Below are 16,863 nucleotides of genomic sequence, written 5' to 3' on the forward strand. Positions count from 1 at the left end.
TCCATACTTTGAATGAACTCCGAGTTACCTGCCGCCAACTAACTTTCACCTTACTGTCTCAATGATTCGAAGTAGCACTATATATAAATCTTTCCAAGATTTGCAATAACCTCTAAAAACAAAATTTGTTAAAGTAGACACACTTGCCCACAGTGAATGTTTTTGCACTAATTTAGTGAAGCGAAATGGAGTTGATTGCATTCAGATTTTACCATTTCATGATTCGGAGTGAAAGCAACTCCGAACCAATTCAAAGCATGGAAGCGCAGTATAGGTTGATTTATGCTTGTAATTTCCTCACAAAGTCAATTGGTCATTTTATAAGTGTTCTGTCAGATACCATGTAAGCTTTTTAATAGTTTTAATTGGAAAACGTGCAGCTATATTGATAAGGCCTATGACTAGTGTGTGATCATTTAAACACCATTAAAAATGAAACACCACGCTTTTAAAACAAATCAGTGACAACAATTGAAAGCACCATCCCGTCTATTTTTGTTCCTGACAGGCTGCTTGATTTGTAAATAGCGACTACAACTCTTGCAGGCTGACAGTGTTGGCACCTGTTCTTCATCCAGTTTATTTATTTTATAACCTGGTTTATTTTTAACAATCCTTTATAATTTCTGTAATCCGAAACATTTTTACAAACTTAAATATGCAATTTAGACCTACACATTTATCACATTTTAATATATAAGCTCATACAATGATTCAAAATGTAAAATACCTCAAAAAACCGTAATTATTTATAAATATTATTTGTATCGTTAAATTGTTTACATAATTTATTATGTAAATTCCACAATATTAAATTGGCAATTAATTCGGCAATTAATCTAAACAAGCGAGAACCATACTAATGGCTACTAAGTGACTGTTTCAGGTCAAGGTCGCCAAATCTTCTGCTGCTGACTCAAATCAAGCGCATGGATAGTTTATTATTTACAATAGCTCGCCTTCCAATTTTCCTTCAACTGCTTACCTGTTTTAACAAGGGCTGGATCAAGGCCTTTCCAGAAGCTGCTTGGTTTGCCCCACTCAGTAGAGATGAGTGTGTTCTCACGGTATTGGTACCAAAAGTCATAGCTGTACTTGACGGTCTGGTCTCCCCAAGTTCCTTTCAATTTCCATGTTTTACCATCGAGTACCACAAAGGAACCTGTGAATAAGAAACCAAATAAAAACATTTCTACTCAAACTATATATAGAAGCTACAAATTTGTATGTTGAAATCGTATACATCTAAATATATATATATATATATATATATATATATATATATATATATATATATATATATATATATATATATATATATATATATATATATATATATATATCTATATGCATATTTCTCAAAGTATGTCCATATGTGTACTTGTAGGTTTGATTGTTTGGCTATAGCAATTATTAGAATAGTTGTAGCTGGACAACAATGTAGACGCAAAGTCATGGCTTACCGCCATTAGAAGCCTAGCTTATTAAGCAGCTTACTAAAATTTTCCATTAGCAATGTGCCTGGCTAACAGCTTGAAAGTTACAGTTGTTTGACAAAGTTTTAAAACCTTTACAGTTGTTTTTATTTTTCTCTTAATTTATTTCAACTACATAAAACACTTCTCTCACGATATTTAGTTTGAAAGTTAGAATGGGAAATGTTGTTATATATTAAATACAAATCAATTTTCTGTCCAAAGACTTTTTTATTACTCGGGCAACGCCCGGTAGCACAGCTAGTACATATATATATATATATATATATATATATATATATATATATATATATATATATATATATATATATATATATATATATATATATATATATATGATATACGTATATCGCACAACTTCTACTATAGAAATTAACCATTGAAAATTGCTCGATTTATATTTTATTTCATGACAGTCGCTGCAAGACTTGTATTTTATCGTTTCCGCTGTATAATGATAACGCTATAACATAGACTATTTGCTGATGTAAACATGGATGGGTTTCTGATAGTGTGAACTTTGTTATCGGATATGATCAATGAAGCATTGTGAGATTAACCCTGCTAACCCTACGTTGTCATTAACAGGTCTTTACTAATTAGTAAAATTTCAGTAAGTTATTTTTCACATTTAATATGAGTTTTGAAACTTTTTTGTACATAAGTTTATGTGTTATATTTATTGTAATGCTTTACGTGATTACTTAATTATTGACTTTTGTTTTGTTAAATTTTGAACGAGTTAAAGAAAATTAAGCGCATTCTTACAGCAATAGTTTTTTAATGCGGTTTTGACAGACAAATTAACTTGTGTGTCAAAGTTTGGCTATACCATGAGAGCTATAGGCACAAGCACCCGCTTTTTTCTGTCACCCAGCTAATAGGAGTACAGTCAAATGCTATGCCTAACAAATACTTGAAATTAATCTAGAAGTACTACAAGTTAGTTAAATGAATTTCAACAAAGACACACAAACACAAATATTTGGACATGAGGGATTATCTTAGTAATGGTCAACAAAGCTTAATTGATTCGTATAGAATGATAAGCCTTTTATAGAGAGGGTTAACTCAGCATTTGAATTACTATGATGCTATTTAGTAAACATTTGCTTGAGTGCTTTACTAGAGGTGTGCAGATGAACTCTGGAGAGGCATGAAAGTCTGCTCTCTGGAGCAGTGTAACTATCAATAAAAGTGGAGGTGTTAGATACAAACTGTTTTGTCAAGGGATGGACAAACTGCAAACTGTAGAAAAGCTGTGCTGTTAGTACAAACTCATTACTGTGGGACCTCTACATACAAACTCGTTACTCTTAGACCTCTACATACAAACTCATTACTGTGGGACCTCTACATACAAACTCATTACTGTGGGACCTCTACATACAAACTCATTACTGTGGGACCTCTACATACAAACTCATTACCGTGGGACCTCTACATACAAACGCATTACTGTGGGACCTCTACATACAAACTCATTACTATGGGACCTCTACATACAAACTCATTACTGTTAGACCTCTACATACAAGCTCATTACTGTGGGACCTCTACATACAAACTCATTACTGTGGGACCTCTACATACAAACTCATTACTGTAGGACCTCTACATACAATATTAATTTATTTCAGAAGCTGTTTTATGAGTAGAAAATTTTGTAAGGATAAATTGATTTTACCATATAAATATCCTAACCAGCTCCAAGCCCAACAAAACTCGGATATATCATTTGTATAAATCATAAATACATATAACTTCTAAAACCTGTAATATATACATATTACGATTGTATTACTACATAATAAATACAAAAGTAAACACAGAAAGAAAAAAAAACAGTGAAATAATGAATAAAACAATGACGGGTACGTTCGTTTACCTTTGGCCTTAGCCATTTAGATGAGGCTAGGCGGAGACCGCTAAAAGTAGGACAAAGGTCAGAGGAGAAGGCTGCCGTATTGTTGTCTTGTTTTTTGCTCAGAATAAATGTTTTTGAAAATGTAAGCGAAAAGATTTATTTACATCTGTACAAACTAAAAACCATGTCATCATATAAATAACCAGAACGTGAACTACCCGAAACAAAAGCTGTCCTACTATGTATGTAACAAATGGTAACTCCAAATTATACAACACAAACAAAACACTTTTCGTTTACCGATTTTCCTAATTAAAGAAAACTGAGGCAAAGGCATTGTACGTTCATGACAAACTGGCCATGATACGAAACATACGAACGAAAGGCAATACGAAGCCTTTTGTATCTGCAATAGAGATATCTTTGGTAAGTCCAAACAAAATTTTTACCAAAAGACTTCCTAATTTACCATTTGTGTATATACAGTCTTTCGTAAGTAGAAGTTTCACAGTATAAAGGTATGACACTTATTAAAGTTAATCTACTAACTCTTGTGGTAATAGTTATAATAGAGTGATATATATATATATAATGAATGTATCAACTGATGCTGCTGCAGTTATAAAAGGTTTCATGATGTGATAACTCCAACTTCATTAAAGTGTCAACCTTATCAACTAGATTAGTGAAACTGCTCTGGTGATGGGTTAAAAACTCGGCTAATGACTGCAGCCCCAACATCTACTTTTTTCTACAAGTTTCCTATATGCCTAGTCTCTAATATATGTCTAGGCGTAGTGATCTCTATAGCAAACAGTATGTATGTATCATGTTTCCATTGTACGGATTTAGAGTTGCCTACACGTTGACTTACTGTGAGATAGGTATTTCGATGGATATCTGTATGTTGTAGATTAACGCGGCTGATTTGTTTAAAAAGGTTGGAATTCTACGTCGGATCAAATTAGTAACATCTGAAAAGTGGAAATGTTTAAAATGGGATAGCATCATTTCGCACATCATTCACATGTGCCGTCTCCATCTATCGCAAGTATGAAACATGCGATAAAAGTTTGCAAGTAACAAAACTGGTTTTTACTATTTCTATCTTGCTGATGATAGCGATAGGGTGATAGTGTGAAGGACACGCATGCTACAGGCTTGCATCAAGGAACACGTGCCTCACGATTAACTTTGGTCAGATTACATTCCACATGTAAACCTCTATACTTCCAAATTTAGTTTTTTCCCTAGTTACGCAGCGGCTTGGAGACGAGCCAAATTGAGGCGAACCACTACGCATGCCATTTGAAAAAAGTTTGTTTTTAGAATGCTCTAGGAGTAAGCAAGTTATTCAGTTCACGCTTGCGCAACTATAGGCTGTTCTATGTGAACAAGGTGCTGTGCTTTGCGGCTCTTCGGTTTTTATGGCAGTTTTATCAACAGTCGTGTTATTTTTATTTGTAATCTTGATTAGCAGACTGAATTTGTGGCAGCAGACAGAAATAGTAAAATAATAATAAAAACTGGTCACGACACTTAACTTGCAATACCTAATGATAACAGTAGAAATAGCGCTATGTCATACACACAGCTGGCTTAAATATGTAAGAAAAGTGACCAATTAATCAAGAATCTATGGTTCTTCTCTTTATGCGATGCCTTGAATCAAGCAAGATGACTACCTATAGTTCTGCAGTGGAACCCAGGAATACAGCAGCCCTAGGATATGGTTTTTTAGGTTACAACGTGAAATACGATGATTTTTTTAGCACCTGACTACAATATTTTGCCCATCTTACGGTGTAGCCAAAAGATAATAAGATTTCCATACATTATTGACCCACATCCTCCTACAATACCTCAGATGCTATCCGCTGTTTATGGCTAACTAAGTGAAGAATCGGCAAAAGATTGTGACATGTTTATCTTGTGTGAGTGTTTATGATATCTATTTACCTGTGCTTTTTAGTGCATATACCAAACTCTAACTGTTAGCCATAGGTCCTAAAGTAGCTAGTGATTGTAAAGAAACAAGCAACAAGTTGGTTACTATGGTGCTGGAGCTAAAAACAATAAAGAAATACGGAGAAGGGGAGACAGAACCGAACATCATTGGCAGAAATAAGGAATGCTATCAGTTAGTTTGGAAACCTTGCTAGATTTGCTGCACAGAGACACCTAAAAGACACCTAAAAGGCACCTAAAAGACACCTAAAAGACACCTAAAAGACACCTAAAAGACACCTAAAAGACACCTAAAAGACACCTAAAAGACACCTAAAAGACACCTAAAAGACACCTAAAAGACACCTAAAAGAGAGCGTTAATGACAGGTGCATTGTGGGACATTAATAACAAGTGCATTGTGGGACATTAATAACAAGTGCATGGGTCATTACATAAATATTTTAGCAGTCGCCAGAAACAGGTGAGTATTTTTTCAAAATAGAATTGCTAAAAGGCATAGGCGTGAAGAGGCGCCTCCAGATAGCTTTTTCACCTCATGAACCCAATCCTGAAAGGGATTAATGCAGTATTCCTGGGTTCCAGTGTATACTAGCTGTACTGCCTACTAGAACTTCAATCAGTCTTTTGACTACCTTATTTTTACCAAAGATAAGCGTATGCATCAGAAGGATTGATGAGCAGTTATTATGTTTGTCAACTGCTTTTGACACCATGTGGTAGATGCATTACAAATACTTTGGTTAGCTCTAACCTCGTTACGGCCTACCGGCATCGCTGGTCAGTATACAGGGACATCACGCGAGTGTCACTCACTGCAAGAATGCTTCTTGTTGTTTAGGATGCATATATTCCTAATTATATTCATTTCGCTGGTATGATGCAATAACAAGGCTTAGATATTATTTCACACGCTGCTATTTGCAAGGTGGAACAAGAGAATATTTATTAGTTGCAGTGCAATGTAGCATTGTATCCGTTGTCTGCATCTTGGGACATACACTTATAAAATATATGTTTGTAGGGTTGAAGCCATAATATGCGTGTTGATTTATGGGCATATCTATTGAATGTGGTGCTAGACAAGAAATAGCCTAGTCGTATTCATTTCTATAAACTTGGAATTATCTTTTCCAAGTCAATTTCAGCTGGCGATGCTAGTAATTACTCTTTCGGTTAGGGGATGAGTAGTGGCCAAAGGAAATAAAAACATTTTTATGATTACCCAAAATGTTTGTTACACATCTAACCATTAGGTTATAGCAGACTGTGAATTTGAACTAGTTATAAAGATCTCAAGCGACGGTTTTAAAAGATGCATAAGATTAAAATGCAATAAATTAAAAGGCTAAGTTTAGCTTTTTCCTTTTTGAAGGGACAAAGTGGTGGGTTCGAGAGAATCTTGTAACGGAAACTTGAATCTTGTGATTTACATATATTTTACTGATCGTCTAACATAAAATGACTATAACGTGGATGTTGTCAGCACGGATTCTCTACATTAAAAGCGGGTCTATGGTACTCAACCTGAAGGATTTTTTAAATATTGGTTAGGAATGAAAGAGAAAGCAATCCTTAATGCTCCATTTAGTAAAAAGCTAAACCTGTTCACTAAATAACTAAGTTCACTGAAATAAAATTTTTGGTGATTTGATCACAAACTTGACTAAAATACCTCAGCTATCATCAAATACCTGCTTTCAAACTTGCAAAATGTGGGAATATAACTCCACCAACACGTGATTCAATGGTGCCCCTATCTACGTGGTTCATACTGATGAATTTGGCTTCCAATTGCTTGAAATGCTGTCAAACCTTTGTTGCTGTCATTCTCGTCGCCCAAGGTGCTGACGAGGACATCTCCATTCTTCATACAGTGATTTGTATGAGGCCTTGAACAGCCTAAAGCCTTCATCTCCGATGGCTCAACCACCTGCAAGCACAAGTAATATCATGTCAAATTAAACATCTTGACTGACATACACTAGTGTTACATGATACGAAGTTTTGTCATATTTTTCATCTTCGTAGCATGTAAATGGTTCAAAACGTCGAATCTTTAAATCTTCGAAGCGATTCAAACCTCCGTTTTAAGGGGGTATTTTTGAAAACATTATGTCAACAACAAAGTACTGCGTATCATGTAAACATCAATATTCGTATTATTGCACACATCTTTTACCACCGGAGGTTGGATTTTTATCGTCTTCATTAGTGACGTGCTTACAGCATCTCTGTTTTAATGAACGTGTTTTAAAAATACTATCTTCAAAATAAAAATATATTAACTCCGAAATGTAAAAAAAAATTTCTTACACGCTTTGACATTGACTTTTGACCGTAGACGCATTTTAGGAGTGCCAGTCGCGATATAAATTATACGCCCCGTTGTAGATAAAAGCGCAACAGACTAGTATAGAAAACGTGGAGTTGTCTGACAATTTCTTCGTAGCACGCAAACTCATCAGCTACGAATAATTGCGAGTGGTGCGACCACTCTTGCGTATCATGTAAATTCGACCTCCTCATTCCTACGATCAAAGCCACAACTTCGAAGCTCAAAAATTCGTAGCATGTAACACTAGTGAAGGAAGGGCAGACACCTTCGGCAGCTCATAATGACATTAAACTTAGCTGATCATTACTAAAGCAAAAAAACATGTGCTGCTGATGGTTATAAAAAGTACAGTGACTCGCAAGGGTAAATTAGTGCAAAGGAGCTGAAATTAAAAAATGTTTCTGTAAGTGTAATTGGAAAACGTAATCCGCAAACAATAGTTAAGGGTTCAATTGCCAAAAAGGCCACTGGTGACCTTGGATGTCCTTCCTGTCACCTTGGTTGGGACAGAATGACATTCAACCTTAAATTGCGCTCTGGAACTGATCATGTCTCCAGTCATTGAGGTTCCCTTACCACTGGACAGTCGCGTTCAGGCAAGACCACAGCGCCATTGTTTGTGCAACAGTGCTTGTATAAACATGCACTGTTTCCTTCGTGCGGATGATGTAGATTTGGAGTTGTGCACACGTTGAATTACCGTGCAATAAGTATTTCAATGGATATTCGCATGTTGCGGATTAAGACAAGCGCTTTGCTGAAAAAATAAGAGACTTTAGGTCAGAGGTCATAGTGGCGCACTCGGAGCTGCTAAAATCGAAATAGAAATGACTAAAGTGTAGAAAATGTTTAAAATGGAATAGCTTGCATGGCAATTTCTTGTGCATCATTAGTAAATGCCGTTTGTACCTTTCGAAAGCATGAAACATTCGATATAAATTTGTGAGTTACAAAACTCGCTTGAGTTGTGGGTGTTTGCTGTTTCCATCTTGCTGATGATGCTAAGATGAAGACCAGCGTGTCATGGAAACAGTGATTGGTTACCATGCTAACACTCCCTCATAGCGGTTATCATTTTAGGTGATCATTTCAGCAGAGCGTGTATGTACGTCTGCCCAGATTTATCTCAGTGAAAGAACTAAGTGAATCGCTTGCATAACCTTTGACATTTTGACTGCAGCTTCCAATTCAGCCGGCATCGATGCAGGCTTAGATAAATGCAAACTAAACTTGAGGCATGCCAGGCCAGGGGCCTACCTCCTCATCTGTTTATCTCTCTTATCATGATAGAAGGTACACATTGTTATCACAGACCGGCAAAAGTTTGGATTACGCCATGCTTGGTGAGAAATACTTCATAGCCGGATTTGAACCCGGTAAATCTAGAATTGCATCTACATGTATTACTGTGTTTCCATGCTTTGAATGGGTTTGGAGCTGCCCGCTGCTGAAAAATTCGCACCCTACCGTTTCAAACGTTCGTAGTTGCACTATAGATCTTTTCACAATTTGCAATTTATCTGTCAAAACAAAACTTGTTATAATAGACTCGCTGTCAAGTCACCGCCACTTTTCAATTCACCTGTAGTCAACTAGTTGCACTAAGTCAGGATGCCTGATCACAATTTTACTTTTGTGTTCCTTATGTTAATGTAATGGCAAAGTGAAGCAGAAACACTAGTGAGTAGCAGTAGAGCATTTTCATAGCAAAGACTCGAATAGTGAAAATAGCTTTGTTAAAAAAAGGAGTTTTATGCCAGAGCAGCGTGCTACGAACTGCTGAAATTGAGTAGGAAGACTGAAGTGTGGACAATTTTTAAAATGGAATAGCTTGCATGAAAACATGAAACAATCCATACCAATTTGAGAGTAAAAAAATTTGCTTGGCTTGCGGGTTTTTTTGCTGTTCCCATCGCGCAGATGATGTGAACATGCAAAGTAACCCTGTCATGAAAACATAGTGTCGGCAATTTAGGTATTTAGTCTCATCTGCTAGGGTTTTATCAGCTCAACATGTGATACAGTCAGAGTTGAGAGCCAACCGTACACAAGACAGATGTAAAATGTAGCTGTCAGTAGATGAGCCAAAACTAGTTGAGATCTGACTTTGTGACAGCAGAGAATGATAAGAACAGGATTGGTGTAATTATTGGGATGCAATTTCAAAGCTGTTTCCGTTGCAGCTACCCAGAAATATAGCAATGCAACATTTGGAGATGCAATTGGCTAACAGCAACACTTTGAGATGCAATTGGCTAACTATAACACTCTGAGATGCTATTGGCTAACTGCTACACTTTGAGATGCTATTGGCTAACTATAACACTCTGAGATGCTATTGGCTAACTGCAACACTTTGAGATGCTATTGGCTAACAGCAACACTCTGTGATGCTATTGGCTAACGGCCGCACTCTGAGACGCTATTGGCTAACTGCGACATTCTGAGATGCTATTGGCTAATTACAACACTGAGATGCTATTGGCTAGCTGCAACACTCTGCGATGCTATTGGCTAATTACAGTACAACAAAAGCTTGCAGTTTGTATGCCTCATTGTATGAGCTCTTCATAAGAATGTTTGTCTCATCCAAGCAAAGATTCTAATGACAAATGATCAACTCATTTCAGCTTTACTGACTTTGATCAAGTTGAGAAAAAAATGGCCATGAAAAAAAGTAAGTCTTGAAATATTGATCGAAAGGCTGTTAGAATGTGGTATCATCGTAGACCTATTAACTATACATAGTTAATAAGTCTATGGGTATCCTGAAGAGACAAATGCGTAGACTTGAGGACTTCAAGTAACAAGTTTGTATACATACAATAACTAAACAATGAAGACTAAACAAAAATGTACATTTTTTATTTTTTGAATACAATCTATTGACCTTGACACGGTTATGGCATGACACACTTCAGCAATCATCAACGCTTTGAACGGGACTTGATAGAGGCGATAACAAGCCAATGCCTTAAGATTTCATAGAGGTAACATTTCATAGAGTAAGTGAGAAATATCAATTTACTATTGTTTGGTTGTCGACATTTCAAAATATCGAGCAAGCTTTGGTCATGGACTGCCATAGACCTATTAACTATATTATACTAACTATTAAGTATAGTTAATAGGTCTATGTGGACAGCATATAACAATGACACAGACCGTCTAATTCTGGTGAATAGGCCTATAGAAGTTCCTCTGCTTTGCACAAGATAAACTATGGTATTTGTCCTGGTGCAGTTTTCTGTGTCACATGCTGTTTACTCTGTAGTACCGAGATCCGAGCGACATAGAAGGTCATAGATTGATGACTATTTGTCATATTATATACTCCTCCCCACTTTGTTCCAACTGCTTTGCCACTAATAACCATGTTATCTACCTAGTGGTTAACATTAACTACTAACCATGTTAATGCTGTAGTAGCATTAGCAAGTCAGCTATACCCTAGCACTGGTACTAGCCACTAGTCGTACCCCAGCAGCAAATCAGTTATACTCTAGCACTAGCACTAGCCACTAGTCGTACCCAAGCAGCAAGTCAGCTATACCCTAGCACTAGTACTAGCCACTAGTCGTACCCCAGCAGCAAGTCAGTTATACCCTAGCACTGGCACTAGTTACTAGTCGTACCCCAGCAACAAGTCAGTTATACCCTAGCACTGGTACTAGCCACTAGTCGTACCCAAGCAGCAAGTCAGCTATACCCTAGCACTAGTGCTAGCCACTAGTCGTACCCCAGTGCCAAGTAAGCTATACCCTAGCACTGGTACTAGCCACTAGTCATACCCCAGCAGCAAGTGAGTTATACCCTAGCACTAGTACTAGCCACTAGTCAAACCCCAGCAGCAAGTGAGTTATACCCTAGCACTAGTACTGGCCACTAGTCATACTTCAGCAGCAAGTGAGTTATACCCTAGCACTGGTACTAGCCACTAGTCGCACTCCGGCAAAAAGTTTTTAACTGATTGCAGGTATATGAACACTTTACTGCTATTTTTGTAAAGCAAATATGAACAACCTAGATTCTCCTCACATACTATTCAAAAGCCATTGTTAGCATGGGTACCTCAACTTCATCGAATAATAATAAATGAGTTACTAAGGCTATCCAACAATTTAAAGTTGTAACTGCATAAATTATTTGTTAAAAACTTTTAGTTTAGCCTGAATGAGGTTGGCAGTCTTTGGAAAACAATTCAAAATTTTGAGCTGTTTCAGGCAGAGTGAGATTATAACAAGGCTCTATGGTTGACTTTTAGAATGTCTTGAAATAAATGAATACTGTCTGCTCTGATAATATGACACTAGTACTGACATTTGGTGTAATAACTATGTGCACAATTATCCCAAAATGCAGCAAAGTGATTGCACTGCGCGCATTTTAGCGCGCTTAGATGCAAAACAGAAGGTCTGAGTTCAATTCCTGAGCTCTGCAATTGATTTTTATACCCAGTAAGTGTGGCTACAGACAAACATGGTTTCCTATAATAGGAAAGAAAATTGCACACAATGTTTTAACATCAATATCTGCAGAGTGTCAGAATTATTTTCTGTCCAACCTACTAATCAGTGCAATGTGAAAATGTGAGTTACTCAGTTCACTAGTGGCCAATGGATATTAACAAAATTATGTCAAACTTCTGCAAACACGATCTAGTTAAAACATAAAACCGACATTTCTCTGTTAGTTTGTTGTAGCGCCTATCATAAACCTGATTCAAAACATTGATGAATGTTTTATATAACTTCCAGAGCTGTGTCAAGCTTAATAGCGTTCATATCAAATTTACCAAAATACGTTTTGTTTAATTTTTATCTTTATTATTTACAAAATCCTTATATTATATTACTTTATTATAGATCCTAAAATCTCTAATAATTAAATTATTTGCTTTGTGATGCAACAGTTATTGACAGTGCCGGATCGATATTTCAAAGACTAGTTTTTCTTTCCATGGTTGTATTGCAGCAATCATATCAATATTTAGTGATCTTTACTAGCTCAATGTCAGTAAATGGCTACATTTTTGTCAATGTTTTAATCCATCAAATTTTCGTTTATCAACATTGTGTGATGAACAGACGGAGCAGTATTTCCATTAAATGACGTGCATCGACCTGCCCAAAGGAACGACGCGCATCGACCTGCCCAAAGGATTTTCATACTGAAGTATAAATAGATGCAGAATAACAAATAACCAATGGCTGTCGATAAATTGTGTATCAACGGCAAACTCAGCCTTTTCTTTGGCAAAAAACCTGTTACTAAGTATAAAAAGATATCATCGCTTCAAGTTTGTACATATTAATCAATGTATAGCAATGATAGATCGATCGACTTAGTTGGTCAATGAGCCTCAGTCTAAGAACCTAGAGTACATAAAAAATCATTCTTCGACATATTGCCTCAATTTTATCTTTATTAAATTTAATTTTTACTAAATTTTTAGATTATGGGAACACAGTAGTTGCCATGGCAACAGCTGAACGTTGGATGAATACTTCATGATGGAAACTGGTAGTCATTATTTCAGTCTCGTTCACCTCGAATCTCTGCCCACATGCTGTCGAGGTTTATAATGGTCAAACGCAGCAAAACAGTTCGGTCGAGTCAAACATTTCGATTTATATCATAAATCTTGTTTTTCGTCAATGTCTACTGACTTTGGATTTGAATGTTTCCTGTGGGTTTTAAACAAGAAAGTTGACCGATGTGAACCGGTTGAAGAGAGAGAGAGCGTCTAAAAAAAAGTCAGGTGGTAAAATGGGGAGAGCTTTCGGCAGAAAACTTACAGCATGGATCTTTGGGGCCCGCTCCTCAGTTGTGTCTATGACATAGATTCTGCTCGAGCCAAGACATGGCAGGATTAATTTGGTTCTCCTAGCAGCCGGGTTACCATAGCAACTGGCACAGGTGTTCCAGCCAGAGTGATGGAGTTCATCATTGTCATGCAGCGTGTACAGTCGGTGGATTACCTGCAAAAGTGTAACTTGGCTTAGAAAAATAAAGAACTTCAGTGCAAACTTCTTGCAATAAAATTGATTATTTTATTCTAACTATTCAATGAAGAGGTCAATATTTGTTTAAATTTGAGCTCTTGAGTTTCGTAAACAACAGTTTCCTCTTAACAGACCTCTATTACTAGTCAGTTGACCTTGATAGTCTGTGAGCTATTCATATTAATAACACCTACGCTGACAGTTTGACATTAAATAGGCTGACAGTTTGACATTACTCCTTCTATAAGTCTTTTTGATATAATTTTTGTACGTGAAATTAATTTTCTAATTAAAGGCCACATTAAATTAATTGAAGCCACACACAAGGTTAATACTCAAGGTTAATACTCAAGGTTAATACTCAAGGTTAATACTCAAAGTTAATACTTAAGGTTAATACTCAAAGTTAATACTCAAGGTTAATACTCAAGGTTAATACTCAAGGTTAATACTCAAGGTTAACTCAAAGTTAATACTCAAGGCTAATACTCAAGGTTAATACTCAAGGTTAATACTCAAGGTTAATACTCAAGGTTAATACTCAAGGTTAATACTCAAGGTTAATACTCAAGGTTAATACTCAAGGTTAATACTCAAGGTTAATACTCAAGGTTAATACTCAAGGTTAATACTCAAGGTTAATACTCAAGGTTAATACTCAAGGTTAATACTCAAGGTTAATACTCAAGGTTAATACTCAAGGTTAATACTCAAGGTTAATAAAAATCTTGTAAGACTCGAGCTGAAGCTTATGCGATCAGCACATTCTCTACCACAATACTAACTAATAGGCATGACCAACTAGCCATACCCTAGGACACTTATATTTCGCTAGTATTTAGTTTCGTGAGTAGCATACAGAGTAAAATTTCACTGCACCCTAATTTCGCAGCTCTGATGAGTGCAAAAATATAGTGATGTGAAAATAAATGCAGTGGAACAAACATAATTAGATTCCTCAGGTTCAGTTCACTGCAGGCCTGTCTGTATTCACTGGTTGCAAGTTGGGGCGGCTAATGTTAGGTGACTAGTTATGAACACCTGGGGGTGTTGAGGGGGGCGGTGTAAGCCCCCAACAGGTTTTTCTTATGTAGGGCCTCAGCAGGGCCTTTTGTGTGAAGTTTTAAAATATTTTATCGGAAAGTATCAACATTTTTCTATTTTTTGAGATTTGTTTTGTTTTAGGTGATGTGACTGACAAGACGTTTTTAAATTAAAATGGGCAAAATTTGACCGCAGTTAAAACGCTCAAAAAAAAGACATCTTCTTCTTTTGAGCGTTTTAACAAAGATCAATTTTGCCGATTTTATTTTAAGTTCATACAGAAGTTTCCACGCTTTCGATGGGACATGGCCAAGCGGATATTTAGTAAAACTTGATATTTTGCAAACCTTTATAAAGGTCGTTAACAAGAATATTTTGCCACTGATGATGATAATAATGACGCCTAAGAACTACTAAAAGTTGATGTTTGTCTCTATGGCTTGGAATAAAGTGATATTCCTGAGCGATAAAAACCGTCTCCATAGCTGTTGGGCAAATAATTTTTCGAATAAATGACGTTGAGGTCGAGTTATCTGAAGCAACTTATCATTGCGTGGGAACGAACCAAACAAATCCGTTCGAGTTAACCTTGTGTTTGAGATTAAATCTATCATATAAATTTTATTCGAGGGCAAGTTATCTGAGTTTGACTGTACTTAGCCACGGAAAGTTCCTAAAAAGTTGGGACGGCTCAGCCGGCCAGCTGCTCCAGGGAATACGGGCCTGGTTCACCGATAAGAAAAAAATTTCAATTTGGGACTAGTTTGTAATTGTGAACCGCAGGTAGAATGGTGTGGGCGAAGTAGATGATACAATTTGATCGCATGCTGCCGTTGGTTTCTTGGACTATCAATGAACAAAGCTATTTAATTTGCGTTTTCGCTCGTTCGTTATGATAGTTTAGTTTCGCGCATGAAATTTTCGCGAGAAGATGACTCCGCGAGAACGCGAAAGTTAGATGAGGTGAATACATAAGTATCCTAGGGTAAGATCAGGAGCTATTTAGAACAGAATAGTAAATCTGCAGTGTGCTTGGCTATTAACGACTCCCATTGTTTAAAAATGACTGTTTGGCGAGGTTAGTTGCAAACTGCCTGTAGGCTGTTGCATCCTTATCACACGTGATAAACACGCAGCTGAACAGGCTGATGGGTTGCTTTGTGATGCAATTTCTATTGAACTCTACACGCACCCCAGGGAGAACCGGCACGGTAGCCAACAAGTTGAGGTTTGTGGGTATGTTATGACATTCCTATTAGCTAAATTAAAAATATAGTTTGAAAGTAGAGCAGTTATGGTAATTATTTACAAACCTTACAAAACTAAAATGAATCAATTTTGATCAGTAATTTTACTAGGTAATGTCGTGACTGCTGACAGTTCATGTCAAGCAATATGAAATCGTTGTTTCGCCCAAAGCGTTACAAAAAATCATCATAATTTATCATTAGGCACCAAATAATCGGTGAATTCTTCAAGTTGCAGCAACAAAACAGCAATTTGCATAACCAGGTTTTGAGGCTACAATAGGAATAACTGTTGTAAAAAAAATTGTGTAAAACTTCATGATGTGGTTGTTACCATCGGTAGCAATCTATCAGCTAAGGTTAGGCACACAAAGTGATTTTTGTGGAATAAGGAACTGATAAGGAATTGGCTTCCAAAGTACTTCGTTCGAGTCATCAACAGGTTGTCAGAAGTTGTCTACTCAACTGACAAATAAAATGTGCTGTTTGTTCATTCTTGTAGTCAACGCACCATAGTCCAAGTCCAAACAATGCTCTGTCTCCAATGCCCACATGCTGTAAGCTATACGAGGTCTGATACAAAAGTTCCCGGAATGGAGTTGTATACACTTGCATATTCATACGATAGAGAAAGCCATTGCAGCGCTTGCCGGGAAATGCCTTCAAAACGTTGCCACAAAATTTCAGGTTGCTATGACAACGCGTTCTCACGGGAGTCAATGACATGTCAAGGTTTGTCAGGTGCTTTCGGTGATTTTTTGACAAATTTATCGTCATATTTAATCAACTGGAACAGCGTATTTGCATTAAATTTAGTGTGAAATTAGAGAAAACAAATACTCATACAGTTGAAATGTTAACTATTGCTTTTTTAGATGCTGCTCTAAAGAAAACACAA

The 16,863-nt window shown here is 36.6% G+C and overlaps 1 protein-coding gene across 2 annotated transcripts in view; it reads right to left on the minus strand.

Moving 5' to 3' along the window:
* The window catches only part of LOC137408823 (methanethiol oxidase-like), a 45,118-nt gene that overhangs the window by 16,101 nt on the left and 12,154 nt on the right, over positions 1 to 16,863 (minus strand). For both annotated transcript variants that reach the window (XM_068095403.1, XM_068095404.1), the window contains exons 3-5: positions 13,468 to 13,650; positions 7,147 to 7,264; positions 986 to 1,162 (exon numbers count right to left, since the gene is read on the minus strand). In XM_068095403.1, the coding sequence (XP_067951504.1) occupies positions 986 to 1,162; positions 7,147 to 7,264; positions 13,468 to 13,650 (478 nt within the window). The remainder of the gene's footprint in view (positions 1 to 985; positions 1,163 to 7,146; positions 7,265 to 13,467; positions 13,651 to 16,863) is intronic.

The sequence above is a fragment of the Watersipora subatra genome, chromosome 11, assembly GCF_963576615.1.
Source record: "Watersipora subatra chromosome 11, tzWatSuba1.1, whole genome shotgun sequence".
Lineage (NCBI taxonomy): Eukaryota > Metazoa > Bryozoa > Gymnolaemata > Cheilostomatida > Watersiporidae > Watersipora > Watersipora subatra.